This window comes from Prionailurus viverrinus, chromosome A3 (genome assembly GCF_022837055.1).
Source record: "Prionailurus viverrinus isolate Anna chromosome A3, UM_Priviv_1.0, whole genome shotgun sequence".
Lineage (NCBI taxonomy): Eukaryota > Metazoa > Chordata > Mammalia > Carnivora > Felidae > Prionailurus > Prionailurus viverrinus.
The window spans coordinates 48,652,543-48,677,380 of record NC_062563.1 but is presented as its reverse complement, the minus strand read 5'-3'; the positions used below and the strand labels follow the sequence as shown (position 1 = coordinate 48,677,380).

The 24,838-nt window shown below is 41.4% G+C and overlaps 1 protein-coding gene across 1 annotated transcript; it reads left to right on the top strand.

The window, feature by feature from the left end:
- Nucleotides 1-13,948: 13,948 nt before the first annotated feature.
- LOC125162844 (cystatin-C-like) lies at nucleotides 13,949-17,877 on the top strand. Its single transcript, XM_047854305.1, has 3 exons — nucleotides 13,949-14,170; nucleotides 16,812-16,925; nucleotides 17,794-17,877. The coding sequence occupies exons 1-3, from the start codon at nucleotides 13,949-13,951 to the stop codon at nucleotides 17,875-17,877; spliced, it is 420 nt and encodes a 139-aa protein (XP_047710261.1).
- The last annotated feature ends 6,961 nt before the right edge of the window (nucleotides 17,878-24,838 follow it).

The following is a 24,838-nucleotide window of genomic DNA, read 5'->3' as shown; positions in this document are numbered from 1 at the left end:
GCAACAAAGACTAAAAAAGACCAGAGAACACCACCAGAAACTCCAACTCTACAAGTAACATAATGGCAATAAATTCATATCTTTCAGTACTCACTCTAAACATCAATGACTCAATGCTGCAATCAAAAGACATAGGGTAACAGAATGGATAAGAAAACAAGATCCATTTATATGCTGTTTGCAAGAGACCCACTTTAGACCTAAAGACACCTTCAGATTGAAAGTGAGTGGATAGAGAACCATTTATCATGTTATTGCTCAACAAAAGGAAGCTGGAGTAGCAATACTTATATCAGACAATCTAGACTTTAAAACAAAGACTGTAACAAGAGATGAAGAAGAGCGTTATATCATATAAGGGGTCTATCCACCAAGAAGATGTAACAATTGTAAACATTTATGCTCCAAATGTGAGAGAACCCAAATATATAAATCAATTAATCACAAACATAAAGAAACTCATTGGTAAAAATATCATAATAGTAGGGACTTCAACACTTCACTTACAGCAATGGACAGGTCATCTAAGCAGAAAACCAACAAGGAAACAATGGCTTTGAAAGACACACTGGAACAGAAGGACTTAACATATATTCAGAACACTACATCCTAGAACAGTGGAATATACATACTTTACAGTGCACATGGAACATTCTGCAGAACAGACCACATACTGGGACACAAACCAGCCCTCAACAAGTACAAAAAGATTCAGATCATACCATACATATATTCAGACCACAACAGTATGAAACTCGAAATCAACCAACAGAAAAAAATTTGGAAAAGTAACAAATACTTGGAGACTAAAGATGATCCTACTAAAGAATAAATGGGCTAACCAAGAAGTTAAATAGGAAACTAAAAAGTACATGGAAACCAATGAAAATGATCACAACGCAACCCAAAACCTCTAGGACACAGGAAAGGCAGTCATAAGAGGAAATTATATAGTAATCCAGGACTTCCTAAAGAAGGAAGAAAAGTCTCATATACACAACCTAACCTTACACTTACAGAGGTAGAAAAAGAACGGCAAATAAAACCCCAAAACAGCAGAATACAGAAATCAATACTATCAAAACCAAAAAAAAAACCACAAAAACAAAAACAAAAAACAAAAAACAAAACAGAAACATTAGAACAAGATCAATGAAACCAGAAGCTGGCTCTTTGAAAATATTAACAAAATTGATAAACCACTAGCCAGTTTGATCAAAAATAAAAATAAAAGGACCCAAATAAAATCAAGAATGAAAGAGAGAAGATCACATCCAACACAACAGAAATAAAAACAATAATAAGAGAATATTATGAACAAGTATGCACCAATAAAATGGGAAATCTGGCAGAAATGGAAAAATTCTTAGAAACATATACACTACCAAAAATGAAATAGAAAATTTGAACAGACTCATAACCAGTAAAGAAATTGAATTAGTAATCAAAAATCTCCCAGAAAACAAGAGTCCAGTGCCGGATTGCTTTCCAGGGGAATTCTACCAAACATTTAAGGAAGAGTTAACACTTATTCTCTTGAAGCTGTTTCAAAAAAAATAGAAATGGAAGGAAAAGTACCAAACTCTTTCTATGAAGCCAGTATTACCTTGATTCCAAAACCAGACAAAGACCCCACTAAGAAAGAGAATTATAGACTAACTTTCCTGGTGAACATGGATGCAAAAATCCTCATCAAGATATTAGCCAACCAGATCCAACAATACATTAAAAAAATTATTCACCACGACCAAGTGGGATTTATACTTGAGATTCAGGGTTGGTTCATTATCAGCAAAACATATCAATAAAAGAAAGGACAAGAACCATATGATCTTCTCAATAGATGCAGAAAAAGCATTTGACAAAATACAACATCATTTCTTGATAAAAACCCTCAAGAAAGTAGGGATAGAAGGAGCATACCTCGAGATCATAAAAGCCATATGTGAAAGACCCAATGTTAATATCCTCACTGGGGAAAAATTGAGAGCTCTCCCCCTAAGGTCAGGAGTAAGACAGGGATGTCCACTCTCACCACTGTTATTCAAAATAGCATTGGAAGTCTTAGCCTCAGGAATCAGACAACACAAAGAAATAAAAGGCATCCAAATCAGCCAGAAGGAGGTCAAACATTCACTCTTTGCAGATGACATGATAGTCTATATGGAAAACCCAAAATATTCCACCAAAAAACTGCTACAACTGATTCATGAATTCAGCAAAGTGGCAGGGTATAAAATCAATGCACAGAAATCAGTTGTGTTCTTATACACCAACAATGAAGCAACAGAAAGAGAAATCAAGGAATTGATACCATTTACAATTGCACCAAAAAAAAAAAAAAAACATAAAATACCTAGGAATAAATCTAACCAAAGAGGTAAAAAATCTATACTCTGAAAACCATAGAAAGTATGAAAGAAATTAAAGATACCAAAAAAATGGAAAAATATTCCATGCTCCTGGATAGGAAGAATAAATATTGTTAAAAAGTCAATACTACCCAAAGCAGTCTACATATTCAATGCAATCCCTATCAAAATCACACCAGCATTCTTCACAGAGCTAGAACAAGCAATCCTTAAATTTGTATGGAACCAGAAAAGACCATGAATAGCCAAAGCAATCTTGAAATAGCAAACCAAAGCATCACAACCCTGGACTTCAAGATGTATTACAAAGCTGTAATCATCAAGACAGTATGGTACTGGAACAAGAACAGACACTCAGATCAATGGAACAAACTAGAGAACCCAGAAATAGACTGACAGACATATGTATGGCCAACTAATCTTTAACAAAGCAGGAAAGAATATTTAGTGTAATAGAGACAGCCTCTTCAGCAAGTGGTGCTGGGAAAACTGGACAGTGACATGTAGAAAAATGAACCTGGACCACTTTCTTACACCATACACAAAAATAAACTCAAAATGGATGAAATACTTAAATGTAAGACAGGAAACTATCAAAATTATCAAGGAGAAAGCAGGCAAAAACCTCTTTGATCTTGGCCACAGCAACTTCTTACTCAACACATCTCCAGAGGCAAGGGAAACAAAAGCAAAAGTGAACTCTTGGGACCTCGTCAAAATAAAAAAACTGCACAGCGTAGGAAACAATCAGCAACACTGAAAGACAACCAATGGAATGGGAGAAGATAATTGCAATTACATATCAGATAAAGGGTTCATATCCAAAATCTACAAAGAATTTATCAAACTCAACACCCAAAAAACAAATGATCCAGTGAAGAAATGAGCAAAAGACATGAATAGACACTTCTCCAAAGAAGACATCCAGATGGCCAACCAACACAAGAAAAAATTCTCAACATCACTAATCATCAAGGAAATTCAAATCAAAGCCACAATGAGCTACCACCTCACACCTGTCAGAATTGCTAACAGTAACAACTCAGGCAACAACAGATGTTGGCGAGGATGCAGAGAAAAAGGATCTCTTTTGCACTGCTTGTGGGAATGCAAACTGGTGCAGCCACTCTGAAAAACAGTATGGAGGCTCCTCAAAAAATTAAAAATAGAACTACCCTATGACCCAGCAATTGCACTACTAGGTATTTATCCAAGGGATACAGGTATGCTGTTTCAAGGGACACATGCACCCCAATGTTTATAGCAACACTATCAGCAGTAGCCAAAATATGGAAAGAAGCCAAATGTTCATCGATGAATTAATGGATAAAGAAGATGTGGTATATATATATATATATATATATATATACACAATGGAGTATTATTCAGCAATCAACAAGAATGAAATCTTGCCATTTGCAACTACATGGATGGAACTAGAGGGTATTATGCTAAGCGAAATTAGAGAAAGACAGATATCATATGACCTCACTCATATGAGGACTTAAGACACAGAACAGATGAACACAAGGGAAGGGAAGCAAAAATAATATAAAAACAGGGAGGGCGAGAAAAACATATGAGACTCTTAAATATGGAGAACAACCAGAGGGTTACTGGAGCAGTTGTGGGAGGGGAAATGGGATAAATGGGTACGGGGCATTAAGGAATCTACCCCTGAAATCATTGTTGCACTATATGCTAACTAACTTGGATGTAAATTTTAAAAAAAATAAATAAAAACAATAAAAAAAGAACACACAAATAATTCAACAGAACACTTTGTTGGTAAAGACAGTAACATTGCAGGCCGCACCTCCTCCAGGACCATCCAGCTGAGAACCACCATCACACGAAATCAAAACTTTTATCAAATTTAAGTCCTGGGCGTCTTTGTTCCTGGCCAGGCACTTGGTTTCCCCATGCCGGTGACTTTTTCAATTAATTAACATTTTTTTAATTTTTTTGAATGTTTATTTATTTTTGACAGAGAGAGAGAGGGACAGAGAGACAGAGCATGAGCAGGGGAGGGGCAGAGAGAGAGGGAGACACAGAATCTGAAGCAGGCTCCAGGCTCCGAGCTGTCAGCACTGAGCCCGATGCGGGGTTCAAATTCACGAGCTGTGAGATCATGACCTGAGCTGAAGTCGGAGGCTCAACCTACTAAGCCATCCAGGTGCCTAACAATTTTTTAAAGTTTATTTATTTTTGAGAGAGAGAGATGCAGAGAGGACAGAGTCCGTAGCAGGCTCCAGGCTCTGAGCTGTCAGCACAGAGCCCCACACGGGGCTCTAACTCACAAGCCATGAGATCATGACCTGAGGGGAACTCAGAGGCTTAACCGACTAAGTCACCCAGACACCGCTCAATTAGTTAACAATTATTTAATGTCAGTTAATTACTCCCACTATGGCTCAGGATTTCAACAACAGCTTTCTGAATTCCTTACAAGATGTAGATGTACCTGACTTTGCATGATAACAGGGAAAGCAGATTCCACGATTGCACAACAGAGGGTTTACCTGGATTGAAAAGTCATTTCCAATCCTTGTGAACCTTGAAGACATGTGAGATAATGTGTTGGGTGTCTGCAGAACCAAAATAGGAAAAGAAAATCCCAGCAAGCTTAGTTGATGGGTCCAACAAGATGCTCAGTGCTCTGCATCCATTACCTTATCTACTCTTCTTGGTGAGGTGGTAACATCACTGCACCTGTTCCATTGACACCGAATCCAAGACTTATAATAACCCAGCTGTCACATGAGTAGAGTACCAGCCTTCTGAGTCCAAGCCCTCATCCCTACCCAGCCTACCTTATGAACCACCTGACTCATGAGTAGTGAGGGGCAGTTATCATCATACAATGTCATTATTATTTGCAATAATATTACCACCAGACAGAGATGCAGAATGAATCCCAATGTAATAATATGTATTTCTTTCTATAAAAAAAGACATTGCAAAGTTCAAGTCTTATCAGATTACACAAGGGCCATTGCTGTTTCTCTTTTTACTGAGTCTGACTCCCCAATATCTAATTATCTCCATTATACTTAATAACTAATAATGGTCTTAATAAACTTGATACTAAAATATTACCATTTATGACCAGCATTAATTATGCAAGGCTATGGAAAGGAAAACATATAAGTGACCGTCCCAATACTCTGTAGGGTTAAATGCTGCTTGACAGAGATGGTCATGTTCTGGTGTTTCTTAGCCCTCCCAGGGTCACACAGAGGCAATCATATCCAGATAGTAAATGAGACAGCTGGTGCAGAGGCATCCAATGGCAGAATCGGGAGGCTGCCTGTACAGCTTCATAGCTGAGGCACAGGGCTGTGCTCTAGGAGATGCGCAGGGAGAGGGAAAGCCAGAGGGTAAACAGTTTCATTTTGCTTTTCAAGCTACAGGCACTGAGCCACCTCCTGGAGCCCTCACTACTATGGAGTAATGTAAAGGAGGACCCATCAGGTAAATATTTCAGAAATATTGTGCCTTTCTAAGAGTTACCTGAGCAAAAAATATTGTCACAAGTCAGTTGTAATATTTTGAAACTCAGGAGGTTAGAAATTCCCTCAATTTAGTGTAGACAAGTCCCTGGCAAAGGAGGCAGGAGTCCTTGAAGGACAGGAGCACAAGCAGGTGTAATCCTTCCTTGGTTGGGTGGACATTGGGTGTGATGACCAAAGGCTGGCCAGGTTGCAGGGCCTGAGGGTTGGACAATTTATGGGCCGGTCTACAAAAAAAAATTGCAATATTGCCAATATCAAACAAAGTGAAAAAGTTACATTAATTTAGAGGATAAAATAAATCATGGCATATTACAAATTCTAAAATGCTCAAAAGCACCACCAACATTACAACATCCAGACAAATAACATATGTTGTAGCACAATCAGCTCACCAAAAACTAGCCTAGAGTCAACCAAATCACAATTATTGACCTGTTGCAATAAGGGAATAAAGTCACACTAGAGGAACCTGGAACACCTCACCAAGCACAGACTTTGTGGAAGGGGCTTTGAAGCAGTATTTTGAGGGACTCAGAGCAAAGCATGGCTGTGTGTAAAGGCATCAATGTCAGGTCTTCAGTGAAAAGTGCACCCAGATCCTATCTTCTAGGAAAACATAAAGTGCAGCCAGATGGGGGATGTTTTGTCCAGAATCTTTTCTCTAACGTTCTGTACCTCTGTGTGCAGTCTACTTCTCTGGGTGGAAGTGACAAAGTCCTCCAGGTAATGGGATGTTTTCCTACTGATGGACTGAAGTTTCTGATGATCCATGAATCTAAAGAACAAGGTCTTTCACTGAGAGAGAAGCAGTCATCAAAGAAGACATTGTTTTGATTTTAAGCTGCAAGATGGGGGAATGATTACTCCTGTTATTGTTGCAATGGACTTTTTCCTTTACCCATTCACCCATCCTGTGGATGAAAGGGCAGGGTTTTTTTTCTTTAACCCATGTTATTTTTACCTTGTCACAAAATATTTTTATCAAATAACTTCCTGACACAGTTCTGTAATAATAACTCTCTTCTGTTTCCATCCTCAGCTAATGAATGATTGTTGGATTGCCTCATAACATGGAATTGATTTTGTAACATCATTTACTATAAATATAATGGAAAGATAAAACAGTGCTTCCACTAACACAATTGATCACTTTAAAATGTGATGGCATATAATGTTTTCTTTTAGCTTTAAAACTCAGAATGTGTAATTTCATGCAAATTGTTCAAATTATTATCACATTTGAACAAGTTTCTTTAAGTTTTTTCATACATAGCTCTAAGATTTAGTATTTTCTAATTTTTTTCCTACAATTGTTAAACCTAAAAGACACTTTGTATTGACAATGCTCATTAAATACAGCATTTTAAAACTGTGTAGTCAGGGATGCCTGGCTGAGCGTCTGACTATTGATTTCGGCTCAGAGCATGATCTCACGCATGGGGCTCATGCTGACAGTGCAGAGCCTGCTTGGGATTTTTTTTTCTCTTTCACTCTATCTCTACCCATCTCTCTTCATCTTTCCATCACTCTCTCCATCTCTCTCTCTCAAGATAAATAAACTTAAAAAAATTTAAAATAAAATTGCATAGTCAAATAACATTGATTAGCTTATTAATTCTGCATGAGGATTTTGTACTGAAACAAGTGTTTCTTCAGGAGTCTTACTGTCCAGGTTATTACTTCACACCTATTATGTCTGTAACTGCAGGAATTCACCAAGATAAAGAGGTGTGAGAGAACAGATCCTGTATATTGGATCTATGCCACTTCACCCACACATGTCCTTGCTGTCAGTAGTTACACTCTACAGGTCTGTGGCCTACAAATGTGAAGTCTGAGAAATTGCATTTCATTCAATTCACATCAAAAATCAATACCAAGGCGAAGTGCATGAATTACTGCATATAATTCGTTAGTGAGCATATTTACAACAGGAGAAAAATTCCCAGTTTGACAAGGTATCAAAAAGGAACAAATTTTCCACTCATAATTTTACCTGTCTTATGAAGGGAAGAATTTGCCACAGACCAGCTTCTGGTTTCATGTATTTCAACCTGTTTTTTCTGACTGACCACATACAGGTATCCCCCCACTTTTCAAAAGTTCCACTTAATTCACTGTACTTCTATCAAAGATCTACATTAGTGCTTATTTTCACTAACTAGAAAAAAATCAAAACAGAATTTTTCTCTTTAGAAAAAAATACTAAAATCAGAAATAGCATTCAGTGCTCAGTGTTTTGCTGTGAGCCCTCATAGAGGTAGAGCACACCCCAAGCAATAAGAGTGTCACCACCCAGCTCCTTCCCCCTAAACTACACTCAGCATCTCAGCATGAAACCAGCACAGACATGAACTGAGTCTGTGAGCATTAGTTCTTTATCTTGATTTATTTTGTGCATCTGTTAGCAAAATGTATTGTGAGGAATCAGAAAAGCTTAAGAGGTTATTTTTAGGGTCTCAGAATCTTCAAAAAAATTTTTTCCATATAAATTAATAGTAATTGATTTTTGCTTTATGTCATTTCAGTTTACAAAAGGTTTCACATAAATGCCCTACTTTCCTATACACGGAAACCTGTACTCCAAGGGTGAGGTTAGGACTGGATAGGACACTTCCCGATAAAGATCCATCTTCAGACTCTGCTCCTTTGAGTCAAAAATTACGTGGATGTAGAGCTGTGTCTGGAGGACATCCCAACACCTGGGACAACTAAGGATATATACCTACACACAGGAGTGATAGAGACAGTCACACATATCTGAAAGAATGGTGGGGGAGCAGACTAGCATTTATCTTGTTCCTGGAAAAAAATCTGAGTGGCTTGCTCAGCTTGCATAGCAGGAGATGGAGTCCTAACTTCCTCTACAACTCACCCAAGGGGAAACCCCAAATAGGAAGCTGGTTCAGGTACTAGACAGCATGAAAAAGTAAACAAATAATCTCCAAATGTCAAGTACAGAAACCTAAATTAAAATATTAGGTTTGGCTACAAACGTAAACAGTTGATTGCTTTGGTAGCATATGCTAGCAAAAAGTTCACTAAGCTATCTGAAATAGGTTGGTTTTGGTTGTTGCAGTTGCTTTTTATCAGTGCATTTCTGAAAGACAACCAGGATAGCTAGGTTTAAATTAACTGGAGTCTTCATATCATTGGAAATGACTAATTTACAGTTATTGCTTTTATATCATATGAAATGCATACATTTTGTACTGTGTGGTGTTGAGCAGAATTAACAGCTCCTTTCTGACTGAATGAGTGTGAGGGATGTACTGACTTTCTTTACCTCTCCATTTTGATATCTCCAAAACATGGGTAATAGACTAGGAGTGTCTGAAAATGAAATAAGGAAGCATATATAAGAAGATCTGGTGCAATATTTTGTAAACAAGAGCTTACCTTCAAAGCATTCACTTCCCTGCCTCCTCAGATCGAGCCTCCTACCCTTTATTCCCACCCTTGCCCTGCATCATCACCCTCTTCCAACACATTCTCATGGCCTCAGAGCCAGAGGGAATTAAATTTCCTAAACGTGTTGGTGGTAAATTTAGGAAGAAACCCACACAGTCACAGGATGACCTTTCTGCCACATATCTTTTGACCACACTTTTCCATTAGAGCCCTTCGACTCTTACCCACCAAAGGAATTAGGTCAGTACAGCCATGGGGCCAGAATGAGACTTCTGACTGGTAAATTATGGGTAATATTTGGTGAGTGTTCAGCTGGTCAACAAAGACAAGCAGCATTCTGAGACAATGTTTGCCTTAAGGCTGGTATTTCAGAGACTGGTCCTGACTCCCCACCCTTCCTCTGACCCCAAACAGAAGTCCCTGAGTAGCTTGCACTTCAGAGCCAGACTTGTTATGATTTTCATAAGATTTGCAGCCCAAATTCACTGAGTGCTGATTTTTGGTAAAAATAAAAATATATGGTATGATGTGAGTGTATGCATTGTAATAGGTTAGAAGGATTGACTTGTTCTGCAACTTCAGTCAAGATCTATGTGGCATTTGGATCCAACCAGTGACCTGTAACCACAGCTTCATCCCTGTTCCATGGACACTGAGTTCACCTGCCTCTGCTGTTCAATTTCCATTACAACCAGAGGGCTTGGTAGCATCCCAAACAAAACCTCAAAGTCCTTCTGGCACAAGCTTAAAAGAAACTTTGCAGCCACAGATCCCTGGCATCCTTGATTGCAGACACCTTGGTGTGATTTTCAGACCCAGGAAGGATTAACTCCCTGACTCATGTGCTTTGACCTTTAGCCCATGGCCCTTGATGTTCATTGCTTTGTTCTAGAATCACCTGCAGACAATTAACTCTATGGATGCCTGACCCCCACCATGGAGTAGTGACTAGAAACTCTGAGGTAGTGCCTGGCTTTCAATGGCAGCCGGAGGATTCTGCTTCATGACCAGGGAGAGAACTGCTGGCTAGACTGTGAGCCAGCCTCTCAGAGACACAACTATCATTGATGTCAGCCTCAGGTAGGCTGTGTGCTGTTCCCCTTGTCCTGACCCCAAGGCTACAGAGGAGGGAGGTCCTGTGCCACAGAATGGGGTCAAGGGGCAATTCTGCCTACTTATGCAGGAGACAGAGATCAATGATTGAGAGAAGATAGAATTGGGGTGGGAAAGGAGGGAGTGAGAGAAGGAAGAAAAGCCTAAGATCTATTGCTAGGACGAGGTTCTCCTTCACCAAGTACTGCAGGAACAGTGACCCTCAAGTGTGACTCAACAGCAGGAAGCAACAGGTGAAAACATCCCAAGCTGAGTCTGGGTGGTGTGTGGGTGCCTTGGACTCTCCCATATGCTCTGCCATCAGGCCCCCTCTTGCGGACCCTCTGAGATTTGTTCTGAATCCTCTTCAGGGCCAGGCTGCCTAGACACAAGCAACCACCCATTGCTCTTAACTAGACACTTTTCAAATCAGTAACTCTAGTATAATTCAGCCAAAACACTGGCTTCTAACTGTGGACTTCAAACTAGTGTCTTGACCCATTTCACACTACCAGTGTACATATTTAATGCCCATAGACTATGACAATGGTTACATCAAAAAGCTGCCATTACAAGTTACATTTGCCAGGAGACAATCAGGTCTCAGAAAGAGGCTTCAAAACAAAACTCACAGAAAAAATGTAACATATGCTCAGAGGAAGAGAACCTGCTCTTTTCAACTTTACCTCTTTTTTCTACATCCTTGTGGGTTCTCCTTCCCTGTATTACTTAAATGAATTTTCATTCTATAAGACATTAGCTATATTGACACCATTTTCTCAACAACAACAAAGACAAGCTTAAGAACACTAATCCAGTTCATGCATTAATTCAGACAATACTAACCTGCCCCAGTTATGTTCCAGCCACTGGATACTACAGTGAACAAAACAGACAAAAAAAAAAATCAGCTCACATTTTAATGGGAGACAGAAAGGGAGAGAAACAAACAACCCAACAAAACAGAAGTTTCAACTGATAAATAAATAAATAAATAAATAAATAAATAAACAAACAAACCAGGAAAGGATGAGAGGTGGAGAAGATTGCGTAGTGGTTCCAATTTTAAACAGTAATGTCAGGAATGGTCCCCTGTAGGGCTGACCAAGTTACAACCCTTATTAAAGTACAGAACACTTGAGCAATGGAGGGAAAGATAAATCCATAGTGCACTTTGGGGCATGGGTAGCTTAGGGTGTATTGGGTCACCCAACTAAGTAGAAAGACCATCAGCTGGATTCAGAGGTAGTATCCTGGCACCAATTAATAAGATTCTAATCATCCAATTTAGATGTGTAAGTATCTATCCCACAACATCAAGCCATGCTCCAATACCAGCTGGGTGTCCTATAATTTAACTCAATTTTGACACAATCTACCTGGCAATAGCATTAGACCCAATAGGTTAAGGACTCAATCCTAAAAGACATCACCCCCCCCCCCCACACACACACACATACATCAGATGCCAGTCACATGTCCAGGCTATCACATGTCCTTCTGACTACCTTGATAGAAATTGGAATTTCCAATGACCCACCCCTTGGATTGATTAATTTTCCAAAGTGATGCATAAAACTCAAGAAACATTATCATTAAATGACTTATTATAAAAGGGTATAACTCAGAACAACCAGAAGGAAGAGATGTACATGGAAGGTATGGAGAAAGGTCCCTGAGTATCCATGGCCTCTGCAAGTAGACTAATCTCCAATCATCAACCCAGAAGCTCTTAGGACCCAATTCTGAGATTTGGGGATTTTATGGAGACTTCATTACATAGTCATGATTGATTAAATCTTTGGTCATTGGAGACTGATTCAGTTCCCAACTCCTCCCCTCCCTGGAGGTCTGGGTGGGTGGGACTGAAATTTCCAACTCTCCAATCACAATTCCCTGGACTCCTTTGCTGTGGGTCCAAAAGTCACTTAATTAACATCACAGGAGACACTTTTGTGCTGTCATCACTTAGGAAATCTCCAGGGTTTTAGGACCTCTGTGCCAGAATCAAGGACTAAAACCAAATACACATCTTGTTATAAATCAGAACATTACAGGACTTAAGGTGGCAGTTTTGAGCTGGAGCTATCTGGTGGCACTGTGGGTGCAGAGCTGGTATTAAAGTCACCAGACTGGACAAGACTCTGAGGGAAGGAACACACCTAGAAAAGAGGTAGGAGGCCTGATCCTGGGTGAACCCCTTAGGAGAGGCCTGGACGAGGTTCTTGGGGATGAGGCCAGACTGGAATTTCTTCATATCTAGACCAGGAGAGATAAATAATTCTCCCCGTGTCTTGGAATTAAGGAAAGAATCAAGATCATACTGCCCTTTCAAATCCACCTGAAGAGAACCCTGGAGAGACAGGCCAGGCAGAATCTGGAGCCTTTGGACTCTTATCTTCCTGCAGTCTGGGTCAGTTTGTCATGTTGAAGTACCTGTTTATGTCTTTCTCCTCATCACACTCAGGACTTCTGGAGGGCAGGAACTGAGCTTTTACCTTCTTCCTAAAGTCAGTATCTGACATCAAGTGTTCTGTGAGTACCTACTAAATCAGTGAATGATGAATAGCACAACTCAGGAACTGATACCATTTTTCATGGAGGATAACTAAGTGCAAAGTGGATCTGCCATGGTGTGACTCAGGTACAAGACTGTAGTATATATAAGAAGAAGTGACCATCAGGGGACACCACCCAGGATCTCAGGCCCAGCATCACACCACTGAGGACACCTGCACTTATAGATATTTGCAAACAAAATGAAGCACAAAATGCTGCTGTGAACCAAGAACATTCTCTTCACTGTTTGAACCTGATTGAGTCAGGAACATCTTTTTTTTTTTTTTAACTTTTTATCTAAATTCAATTTGGTTAACATAGAGTATAATATCAGTTTCAGGTGTACAATATGATTCAACATTTCCATACATCACCCAGTGTACATCACAAGTTCATTCCTTAATCCCCATCACCTATTTACCTCATCCCCCCACCACCTCCCCTCTGGTAACTGTCAGTTTGTTCTCCATAGTTAAGAGTCCATTTATTGGTTTGGAGTAAGGCATTTCTTTCTTTTTTTACTGCTTGTATCCAAATATCTTTGTAGCCTGAAGGAGTAATGCCAATTCTAGGAAGAAAATAATCCAACATATCCCCAAAGAAATGTATTTCCTACAATAATGTGTATCACAGGATTACTTACTACAAAAACAAACAATGACAGCAACAAACCTCCACTGAAACAAAAGGAAGAACACACAAATACACACAAAATGGTAACATCATAAAAGTCTAGCAGTAGAGAACAAAATAATAATTTAAAAAAAAAACAATTTAATAACAGGTTGGCTAGGGAATAAAAAAATAGGAGAGGACAGACAACAGGTCCTGACAGGGACAGATTGAAGGTGAAGTGGAAGGGAGTGGAAAAGGAGGAGCCTGGGAGGGGTGGGCAGCCCCAGGGTGGGGATGGGGGAATAAAAGCAGGGTGACCAGAGAGGTGGTGATCACTGGCTCTAGATCTCTCCCTTCTGAGCTTCCTCCGCCTCTCAGCACACTATGGCCCAGTGCCTGCACAGTCCCCTGCTCCTGCTGGCTGCCCTGGCCCTGGCCCTGGCTGTGAACTCCCAGAGAAACTCCAAAGTCGGAGCCCCATGGGATGCAGATGTCAATGACAAGGATGTGCAAGAGGCACTAAAATTTGCCCTCAGCGAGTACAACAAGGCAAGCAACGATGAGAACCACAGCCGTGTACTGCAGGTGAAGAGTGCCCAGAAGCAGGTGAGTCCCCTCCACCACCCAAGTGCCCCTGGTAGAGCTATGGGGACTGGGCCCCGAGCAGAGGGGTGTGGCCTCACGGCATGGCCATCGTGTCCCCTGTCTGTCCCTGTGTCTGACTGGAGGGGTTGCTCTCTGACACCCTAGCAGGAGTACTGGGACAGAGGACACTCCAGTGCTTCTCAGCAGGCTGTGTCCAGTCTTTTGTGTTCACCACAGCCCTTCCCCTACAAGGACACCAGAGTGCCTGGGACCCAGGCTGCAGACCAGGTCACAGCAATGGCCTTCTTTGGTGATTTCAAGTGCCAACCTGGCCAGAGAACAGAAGTGTGAGGGTCAGGACCCCTGTCCAGTCCCCTTACATCTGTGCCCCAGCCTCACAGGACACGGACTTCAGTGTGAGCTGTCAATTAAATGATCACAAGCAGAGGAAAATCAGGCCCCACACTTGGCTGCCCTCCTGACTCTGCCACTGAATGACTTTTTAAGCATTTTTTCCTTTAATTTTTTATTGGAGCACAGTTTCAGACTTGCAGAGCAATTGCAACAATAGTTCATAAAATCCCTTTATATTCCTACCTAGATTATCAAATGTTGTATGTGGGATATATGCATTTGTTTTTCTGAACATTTTGAATTAACACCTCAGTGTACATTTCCTAGAAGCAAGGGCATTTTCTCACATGACCACAACACAGTTTTGGAAATCAGAATCAACACTGATACAATCCTCCAATCCACAGACCTCATCCATATGTCACTGATTGTCACACTGATGTCCCTTATACCCAGGATTGCCAGGTCATGTGCAGCAGCCTCTGTCCTGCAGCTTCCTTTACTCTGGAGCAGCCCCTCCATCTATGATATTGACATTTTTGAAGGGTCTGGCCCATTGTTTTTCCTACTGGGGCTCAGTTTGGATTGGTCTGATGTTTCCCTGAGATGAGATTCAGGTCATGAAGAAGTGGTTTGTCCTCCCTGCCTCCCCTCACCAGGTTCCTCTAAACTAACCTACGTTCTATGTCCTCATTGTGCAATGGAGTTTAGGGCCCACACCAATCATCCTCCATTAGGCAGGGCCCTTTGTTCCCTGAGCACCCATGTTGTCAGCAAAGACAGATACGGTGATGAGCTAGCCTGTGGTACCCAATGTATCCCTGAGCAGAGGAACTGGCGTAAAAATCCAAACCTGTCCTCAGATCCTGGAGGAAAGGCCCAAAGTGTTGATTCCTTTGACAGGTCACATCCATGGCAGCAGCCTCTTGGATATGACATCTCATTTCCCACCCAAATATTGCCTCATCATCACCAACATCCAGAGGTAGAGGTGTCATGACTGGGGTAGAAAGAACCACAACTACCCTGCCTCTTCTAGCCTGTCCTGGAGATCTGGTTAGATAAAGAGCATAGTCATCAGAGTCCATAAGGGGGTGGGAGGGAGTCTCAGGAAGGGCCACTGGGCTTTGCAGACTCTAAGGAGGGTGAGGATTTGGGCCAGCTGACCTGGGGCCTATTTGAGAGTAGAATAGAACCTCACAGTAATGAAAGCCTGGTAGTGCATGCCAGCATTTAGGGATCATCCTCCTTCTCTTAAAACTTCAGAAGGTGGGCCCAGAATAGACCATTTCTTCTCCTGCAGCATTTGGCTGGCACTGTGTCCTTTGGATGGGGCATGTGCTCCCTGTTCACTGGTTCCCTGCCAGTCTGCTCCTCTTAAGTGTGACACTATCTTGGCATCACAGCTCATGGGTCCGTGTAGAAAACTGACACCAGAGGGATCCCAGGATGTACCTGTGACTCCATCAGGTAGTGTGTGGAGCCTGGTCCCAGGCCCTCATCCCATGCCTCTCCAAGTTCTGATCTGCATGTCTGTGGGATGCCCTGTATGAGGACAGGATTCGTTCTCTCCTGCAACCTCAAATGTAAAAGACAGGCAAGTGTGTGACACACTTTAGAAATATCCCCATCATAAATAAAAGTTAAAACATATGACGGCAGGGCCAGCCTTTTATTACCTTAAAATGTATGTATGTATGTGTGCATGTGTGTGTGTGAGAGAGAGAGAAACAGAGAGAGAGAGACAGAGGCATAGAGACAAAGGGAGAGAGGCGTCTCATTTCCTAGTGTGAACTGAGGGAATAAATAAACCGAGCTGCATTGAGGAAATGTAAATATCTATGGGGTTGACCCATGTAACTGGAATTTAGCTTACATGTATCCATTACATGACCATCTTCCTGAACCTGATCCAGAATCTGTTGCAGCACAAGAGCTCTTACTGTGGGCTTAGTCCCTGCCCTGGCTCCTGGCGTGGGAGAGGTTTATTAACCCAAGCCCTGCTGGCTCCCCAGACTGAGCCTCCCTCTCCAAACCCAGTTAACAGAATTTTGGTCCCTGGCTTCCACCTTCCATCTTACTGCTTCTTGCCCTCTGTCAGCCTGAGACCTTGTGGAACTTCTCTGTGAATCAGTTACAAAGTTGGTTGTTTATAGCCACTGGGCCAGCCCTCAGGAGGTGGCTGTGAGTTTCTGGGGTACCTGTTTTGGCAGCATAAATGCTGGTGTGAGGGCCCGATAGCAGGAGGGTAACTGTGTATGTAAAATTATCAGGTGTTGTGAGAGAACCCTGCTTTCCCCATGTACAGGTTGTGGCTGGAATAAACTATTTTCTGGATGTGGAGATAGGCCGAACCAAATGCACCAAGTCCGAGCCCAACAAAGAGAGCTGTCCCTTCTATGAGCAGCCAGACTTGCTGAGGGTATGTGCCTGATGGGGGTCAGGGGCAGCCAAGCAGGGAGGAGGGGTGGGAGTGAGCCTGTGTCTGTGGGGTGCATCACGTGTGAGTGCTCGGGCTAGGGGTGTGCAGGTGTCAGTGTGTGGGTAGGGGAAGGGTGCATGTGTTTGCATGCTACTAATTCGAATTTATATGGGGAACTTTGCCTGGAAAAGTGGAGCTTCATGTGCTTTGGGGGCCGTTGCTGGTGGGACAGAGGAAGCAGCTGTGGGGTGTTTGCTGGAGAGAAAGAGGCCTTTAATCTCCGCCTCAACTGCCTGAAAAGACTGGAAATTCGAGGCCTGTGAGGGGCAGAAACCCTCTGATGCTGCCCTAGGCCTGGCTGGTTCTTGGGGATCTTGTCTTCCCATGAAATTTGCACTTCTTTTGTCTGCCAGCCCCCACACCCTACTTCCTTTGCACGCGGGCCTGTGTGTGTGTGTGTGTGTGTGTGTGTGTGTGTGTTTTAGTCTTGGTCACAGTCCCTGGATCCCTCCCTCTGCACCTGTCCTAGTGTGGCCCACTGGAAGTCAGGGAATTTGGGGGCAGTGCCCTGTCTATCAGGGGCTCTGGGGCCTTCCACAGGCTTCTCCCAAAAGGGCTGTGGGGGTACATTGACCATGTAGCAACCTGCGGGTGGGGGTGGGTGCAGGATCCAACCTCCTGGATTTGAAGCCATGGGCATGGTGACCGGGAGGTAATGCAGAGCCCTGCATAGTGTTATGGGGTTTTGTATGGTGGGAGCTGAATGTCCAACCTCCACCATTCTCCATCTGCTCTTCTGACTTCACCAGGCTGGGCATTTTCCTTTTGGACTGTAACCATAACTGTCCATTTCTTTTCCTTTTCACAGAAAAAGCTCTGCTCCTTCCAGATATACACTGTCCCCTGGCTGAGCGAGAAATCCCTGGTGAAGTCCCGCTGCCACGATGCATAGAGGACCCCGTGACAGGCCCCTTCACACTATCATCCTCCTTGTAGAGCTGCTAAGCTTCTGGCCCTGCCCAGGTGAAAGTCCCCTTAGTGTGCCAGCACCAGGAGACAAATAAAGGGTTCTGGGGCATTTTTGGACAGCTTAGTGACTCTACCTCCTTTCTTTTCATTGCTTTCCAAATGCACCAGATATAGTGCAAGTGTTCTGCTCTATCTTAATCAATAAACACTAACATCAGCTAATTTTGGCTTATTCATTATCTTGGATATATACACAGAAGAATGGTTTGAGTAATTCCTTTAAAAAGAGCTCCTGGTCCCAATGGCTCTAGAAGGCAGAGGAAGAGCTGAAAGCTGACAGGGCCATGGTGGGATTGTGAGGGGAGCATGCTATCATTTCTTAGGATGATTGAATCAGAGACAGGCTGGGAAACCAGCCCTTCAGCTATGGTAATCACACAGGGAAAAGGAGGGGACATAAGCTGCTCATTCTGGAGACTTGACTGCTGTGTTTGAAAAGAATTCAGAACAGGAATGGGCAGAAGGAAGAGTTCAGATAGAACCTATAGCCTAGGGCCACCCTGAACAGGGCTCTGCCAGGAAATAAAGTTCAACCATGTGTGCTGAGCCTATCACACTCCTGTTGTGATTTTCACTGGTAAAATACCCTAGAGACAAAATAAATATTGATTTATGCCTACCTTTTTGTTCAGGCACCTACAGGAGACAAAGACTAAAAGTTTAAGTATGTATATGTAACTGATTGTGGAAATACCAATTAGAATCAAGATCAATCAAGGTCAGAATCAGCTCGGTTACATTAGAAAGAGTAAAACCAACTCCACATCACTGTCTCAAGACTGTGTCCTTAGAGCTGCCTCTGGGATCAAGAAAAGCAAGAGAAACACATATCCAAGGACAGGTGTAGGTGTGCTGAGTCTTCTGAGTGCTCAAGTTCAGGTCATGGATCAATTGGTGGTCCTGTCTTTTTTATGACATTCTCCAACACTCCACCCCTCATGACCCTCTCTTACAATCTCATAGTCCTTTCTTCTGCAGTGGACACAGATGTTAGCAAGGGGTTTGATTAGCCTAGAGATGATTCTTTTGGTGGATCTCTGGCTGCATTAGAGGCAGATGCCATAGCTAAAATAGAGGCACATGCAAGGCAAAACACATTTAAGACAATAATTTCCAAAATCAATGAATTTTTTTTCTACCAAGAGCACCAGGACCCAAATAATTTATTTATTAGGTCCCTTGAAATTGAGATTGGATCTCTCAGGCCATTAACTTGTATCTTCATGTGATTTAATAAAGATGATACATTAGCAGATTCATCAGTTATGAATATACAACATCCTGTTTGCATGATGACATAGGTTCCATCCTTGGAGGCAATAATAATATCCAAGGTCATCCTACTTTGGAGGATAACATTTCTCATTAGAGTCATTTCAGTGTTCAGTAAGGACAGACGTTGCTGGCTACCATTCAGAGTTTGCTGAGTATATATCCTAAGGACTTCTATATGTGCAAGAACATCTTCACGGCTACGGAGGCAACAAAGACAGCAGACAAATGATCATACCAGTGAAATTCAGAATGTGTCCATGTAACCTTGAAGATAGGGAAATGGTAGCCACTGTTACCAAGGGACAGATGTTACCCTATACCCATGTAATGCCCAAGTGCAGTGGCTCAACCACCCAGGTGGAAACCATGTCACACAGCTTTTGAGTGCTACTGAGTAAATACCTGAACTTATAGTCAATCAATTCCAAACTAGTCACTATCCCTTAATTATGACAGAATGACCACATGGTTCCAATGAACTATGTACTAGCCCTAGTTTGTTCTTCTGCAATGTACTGCTTTAGGGCATTCTAATCCTTTCCCTCAGGGAGTGATACCCACCATGGAAACCCTGATGAGCTTGAGAAGGTCACCTGCTCACGTGCCCAACAGTGAGATGGATTTCTTCAGCAGGCATAGAAGTGAGTCCACCTCACCACCTTAGTGTCTCTCACCACTTAATCTCAGAAGTCCATACCATCACGTCTTCCCTCCCAACTCTAGGACAATGTGGGAGGAAACTGCTCAGGGATATAAATACTAAGAAGTATATATTAACTGGGGACCATGATATCCATACCATAGCCTGACCTCTGTGACATGTTGGTTGATACACATCATTAAGGCATGTAAAATAACTCATGCCTTTCTAGTACTCTCATAAGACTGACACTATCCCATCAGCTTATATTTACCTATTTGTCCTTTAAAACAGACCCAGGTTGAGAATGAGACCCCTCATGTATAGTTTCTCTCAACCTGTGAACAGAAGAGGTGAGTTTTGTGTTCACACACCTGCATCATACCATGGGGTAACAACCATCAACACCTCCATTCAAAATGAGTGAAATGGATACTAGCCCTTTGTCTGATATGTCATTTGCAAATATCTTTTCCCATTCAGTCAGTTGCCTTTTAGTTTTGTTAATTGTTTCCTTTGCAGTGCAGAAGTTTTATCTTCATGAGGTCCCAATAGTTCATTTTTGCTTTTAATTCCCTTGCCTTTGGAGATGTGTCAAGTAAGAAATTGCTTCGGCTGAGGTCAGAAAGGTTTTTTCCTGCTTTCTTCTCTAGGGTTTTGATGGTTTCCTGTATCACATTCAGGCCCTTTATCAATTTTGAGTTTATTTTTGTGAATGGTGTAAGAAAGTGGTCTAGTTTCATTCTTCTGCATGTTGCTGTCCAGTTCTCCCAGAACCATTTGTTAAAGAGACTGTCTTTATTTTCCATTGGATATTCTTTACTGCTTTGTCAAAGATTAGTTGGTCATATTTTTGTGGGTTCAATTATGGAGTCTCTATTCTATTCCATTGGTCTATGTGTCTGTTTTTGTGCCAATACCATGCTGTCTTGTTGCACACCTGAAAAACAAATAATCCAGTGAAGAAATGGGCAGAAAACATGAATACACACTTCTCTAAAGAAGACATCCAGATGGCCAACAGGCACATGAAAAGATGCTCAACATCACTCATTATCAGGGAAATACAAACCAAAACCACACTCAGATACCACCTCATGCCAGAGTGGCTAAAATGAACAAATCAGGAGACTATAGATGCTAGAGAGGATGTGGAGAAATAGGAACCCTCTTGCACTGTTGGTGGGAATGAAAACTGGTGCAACCACTCTGGAAAACAGTGTGGAGGTTCCTCAAAAAATTAAAAATAGATTTACCCTATGACCCAGCAATAGCACTGCTAGGAATTTACCCAAGGGATACAGGAGTACTGATGCATAGGAGCACTTGTACCCCAATGTTTATAGCAGCACTTTCAACAATAGCCAAATTATGGAAAGAGCCTAAATGTCCACCAACTGATGAATAGATAAAGAAATTGTGGTTTATATACACAATGGAATACTACTTGGCAATGAACAAGAATGAAATATGGCCTTTTGTAGCAACGTGGATGGAACTGGAGAGGGTTATGCTAAGTGAAATAAGTCATACAGAGAAAGACAGATACCGTATGTTTTCACTCTTATGTGGATCCTGAGAAACTTAACAGAAGACCATGAGGGAGGGGGAGGGAAAAAAAGGTTAGAGAGGGAGGTAGCCAAAGCATAAGAGACTCTTAAAAACTGAGAATACACTGAGGGTTGATGGGGGGGTGGGAGGGAGGGGAGGGTGGGTGATGGGCATTGAGGAGGACACCTTTTGGGATGAGCACTGGGTGTTGTATGGAAACCAATTTGACAATAAATTTCATATTTAAAAAATATAAAATAAATGGTAAAGTTTATAACATCAAACATATGGTCTATTAAAAAAATGAGTGAAATGGGAGGGACACAGAAACCACTGGGTAATAGATCTGAAATCTAGCTGAAATAATACTGGAAGCTCATTTCTTAGTACTCAATTCTACTCCTGCCCAGATGTCATTCTACATGGCTGCTGACTCTGCCTTTTGGATCCTTGGTCCAAACTCTGAGTCCTTTGTCCTTTTTCCCTCAAAAGTAGCATCAATTTGCAGTTGAGTGTTTTTCTCAGCTTACTTCATACTGGTGGAATTTGTGGGGACAGACTACTGTGCATGGTACAGTCTCCATCTCATTCAGTCCCTGCAGACAGTGCTTCACCTGAAAGAATTCTCTTAAATTTTATGACTCTTATTGGGGTTCTTTTCAAATGTTAGACAAAAGTGACACCAAAAATATGTCAAAAAGAAGCCATTCTCTAATTTAGGCTGCTGCTGACAGACAATATCCTCAACTTTTTAGAGATGTTTTGGTTGATTAAGAATGTCTGTGAGATGCCCACACCACTAAACATGTACTGGGCCTTTTGTGTGACTGAGTAATACCATGAGGAAACAGCTATAGTCTTCCTGAGGTTTTAATAATTTCACAGTCATCTCCTTAGTCTCATACTTGATCATGCTTTCCTGATAGTGTCCTGGGTTTCATCTCTGCTTGGAAGACATGGCTTCATTTTAGCATCATTTCCCATATTTGGATGCTGCAAATCTTCGAAACCAGGAAACACCTAATATTTTAATTTATTTCATTTTTTAATCCTGCACATTATGCCTTTCATCATGCATGTAATAAACAGCAAGAAAATTTCAGATGACACCTTTAACTCTCTGGCTGGAAATATCTTCAGCTAAATCATCAGTTCATTAGATATGTCTTTGACTTTCCACATCAGTGAAGGCTTTATTTTTGGTCAACTTTCTGCCCCTGAAGGATAAGAATTTCCTCCCTTTAGTTTCCAATATATTTTCTTATTTTATTTTTTGCTTTTCCTGGGAGCTCCTCAAAGTCTAAAACTCTAGTACCAGTAAGGCAGGTTAGCCTTCCACCATTGGTCTCTGCAAATTCTGAAAGTGTACTCTTATTTCCCAGTTCCAGATACATCCCCACAGTTTAGATTGTCTGTTATAGAAGTATCCCACTTTTGCATAATCAAAATCTGGATATGTCATCTATTCCTGTGTACACATAAAAATAGACCAAAACATAGCAGTTCCAAACAGCAAATCATTTCATAGTGTCAGGAATCCAAAAATGGCTTAGGAGGGTGGTCCTAGCAAAGGCTTTCTCATGACGCTGTAATCAAGTATATTTTAGTAGCATACACATGGCATTTCACAATTGCATATGGTTTAGTCAGCATTACATATCACGGATTTGGAATATTAGGTTTGCTAGTAGCTGATGGAGTTCATTAGTAAGCCAGATCTGAAATATGTTTGAATATTTCAGTAAACGTATTTGTAGAGCAGGGAACAAAGAATGCTTCTCAGAAGAGACTCAATGAATGTCTTCAGTTTTCCCAATGGAAAACCAAATTGATCTGCTTAAGGAAAAACATAACAATAAATTATGTAACTATAATTTTCCAAAGGAAATCCATGGTGAATAGCTGACTTCAAGTCTCTTAAATAAAATTTCTCATCATTTGAAAATCAGAATAGAATAATGGCCTCTTACTAAGGTGTGATATGTCCATTTCCTTCATTGGCCATGAAAATTAATGAGTTTCATTAACCATTCCACTTTGTATCTGAGATGTCCCATTGTGAAACTGAAGTCCATGTGTTGGAATGCCTTATGAAGTAAACTAAATTCAGCAAGATGAACATGGAAAAGAAATATGCGACAAAAAAAAGGGAATTTTAAACCTGATTGTCAGAAATACCACCATGCTGGTCTCCTAGAGAATGAATTAGGCAGACAGAGATGGGATAAAGCTCTTAAGGGCTTAGAGAATTTAGTAGAGTCTTTAGTAGAGCTGGCAAGATCCTGTCCATGTTTTAGGACGTGAACCAAGAATTTATTTTATTCTGACTTGATCTTTCCTCTTAAGTCCTCCTTCATTGCTAATCACTGGGCTATAACCAGCTGTGAATTCTGTCTCCCTGGGAGCACAGGAAAGGCAAAACAAAGGAAATGAAAGAGGGGCTCCACACTGTGGTGAGGGACAAACCGCACCTCTGTAGGCAAGTCCTAAGATTTTCATAGTAAGTGGAGAATTATGGCCAGACATTCCACATATCAGAGGATAATTAGCATGATATCCTGCAATCATAGTAAGCCAGCATGACTATGATTTCCATTTGTTAGATGGGAAAACTGAGATTTAACAAGGTGAAATATTTTTTTTTTAATTTTTTTTAACGTTTATTCATTTTTGAGACAGAGAGAGACAGAGCATGAATGGGGGAAGGTCATAGAGAGAGGGAGACACAGAACCCAAAACAGGCTGCAGGCTCTGAGCTGTCAGCACAGAGCGCGATGCGGGGCTCCAACTCACAGACCGCGAGATTATGACCTGAGCGGAAGTCAGTCACCCAACCGACTGAGCCACCCAGGAGCGCCAAGGTGAAATATTTTTAATGAGATCATGGCCCATTCTAACTGTAACATATATATATATTTTTTTCTTCTATGCCATGTCAGCCTAACTAGGAAATAACACAGATGGTGCCATTAAACCCAGAGAGTATGGAAACCAAGGATCTCAATGGAAGAATTAAAGGACATCTAAAGAATTAGAGGACATTTTATGCTTGTCGTGAAGGACATTGCTAGAACTTTCCTTTGAGTGGTGTGGCTATCATGGTGAGCACTTGGACATTCCAACACCACCATACATTTTGTCTGTTTCCCTGTATATTAGCTCTACTTACTACTCTTTATATTCTAGGTAACACTCTAATATCCACAACCCTACACTCAGCAACCTCTTACTCTTGTGGCCTGAGGAAGCCATAATTGTTTTAAAATCTCATCTATACTTGTTAAATTTTCCCCTTACATTTTCAGTTGCTGAAGTGTAGTAACATGTCTCTTTTACCCAATGGCTCCTGAACGAATGTACCTAAAACAGGCTAGGGCCTGTGCTAAGGCACATAGTAGACACTTGAAAAAGTCCCACT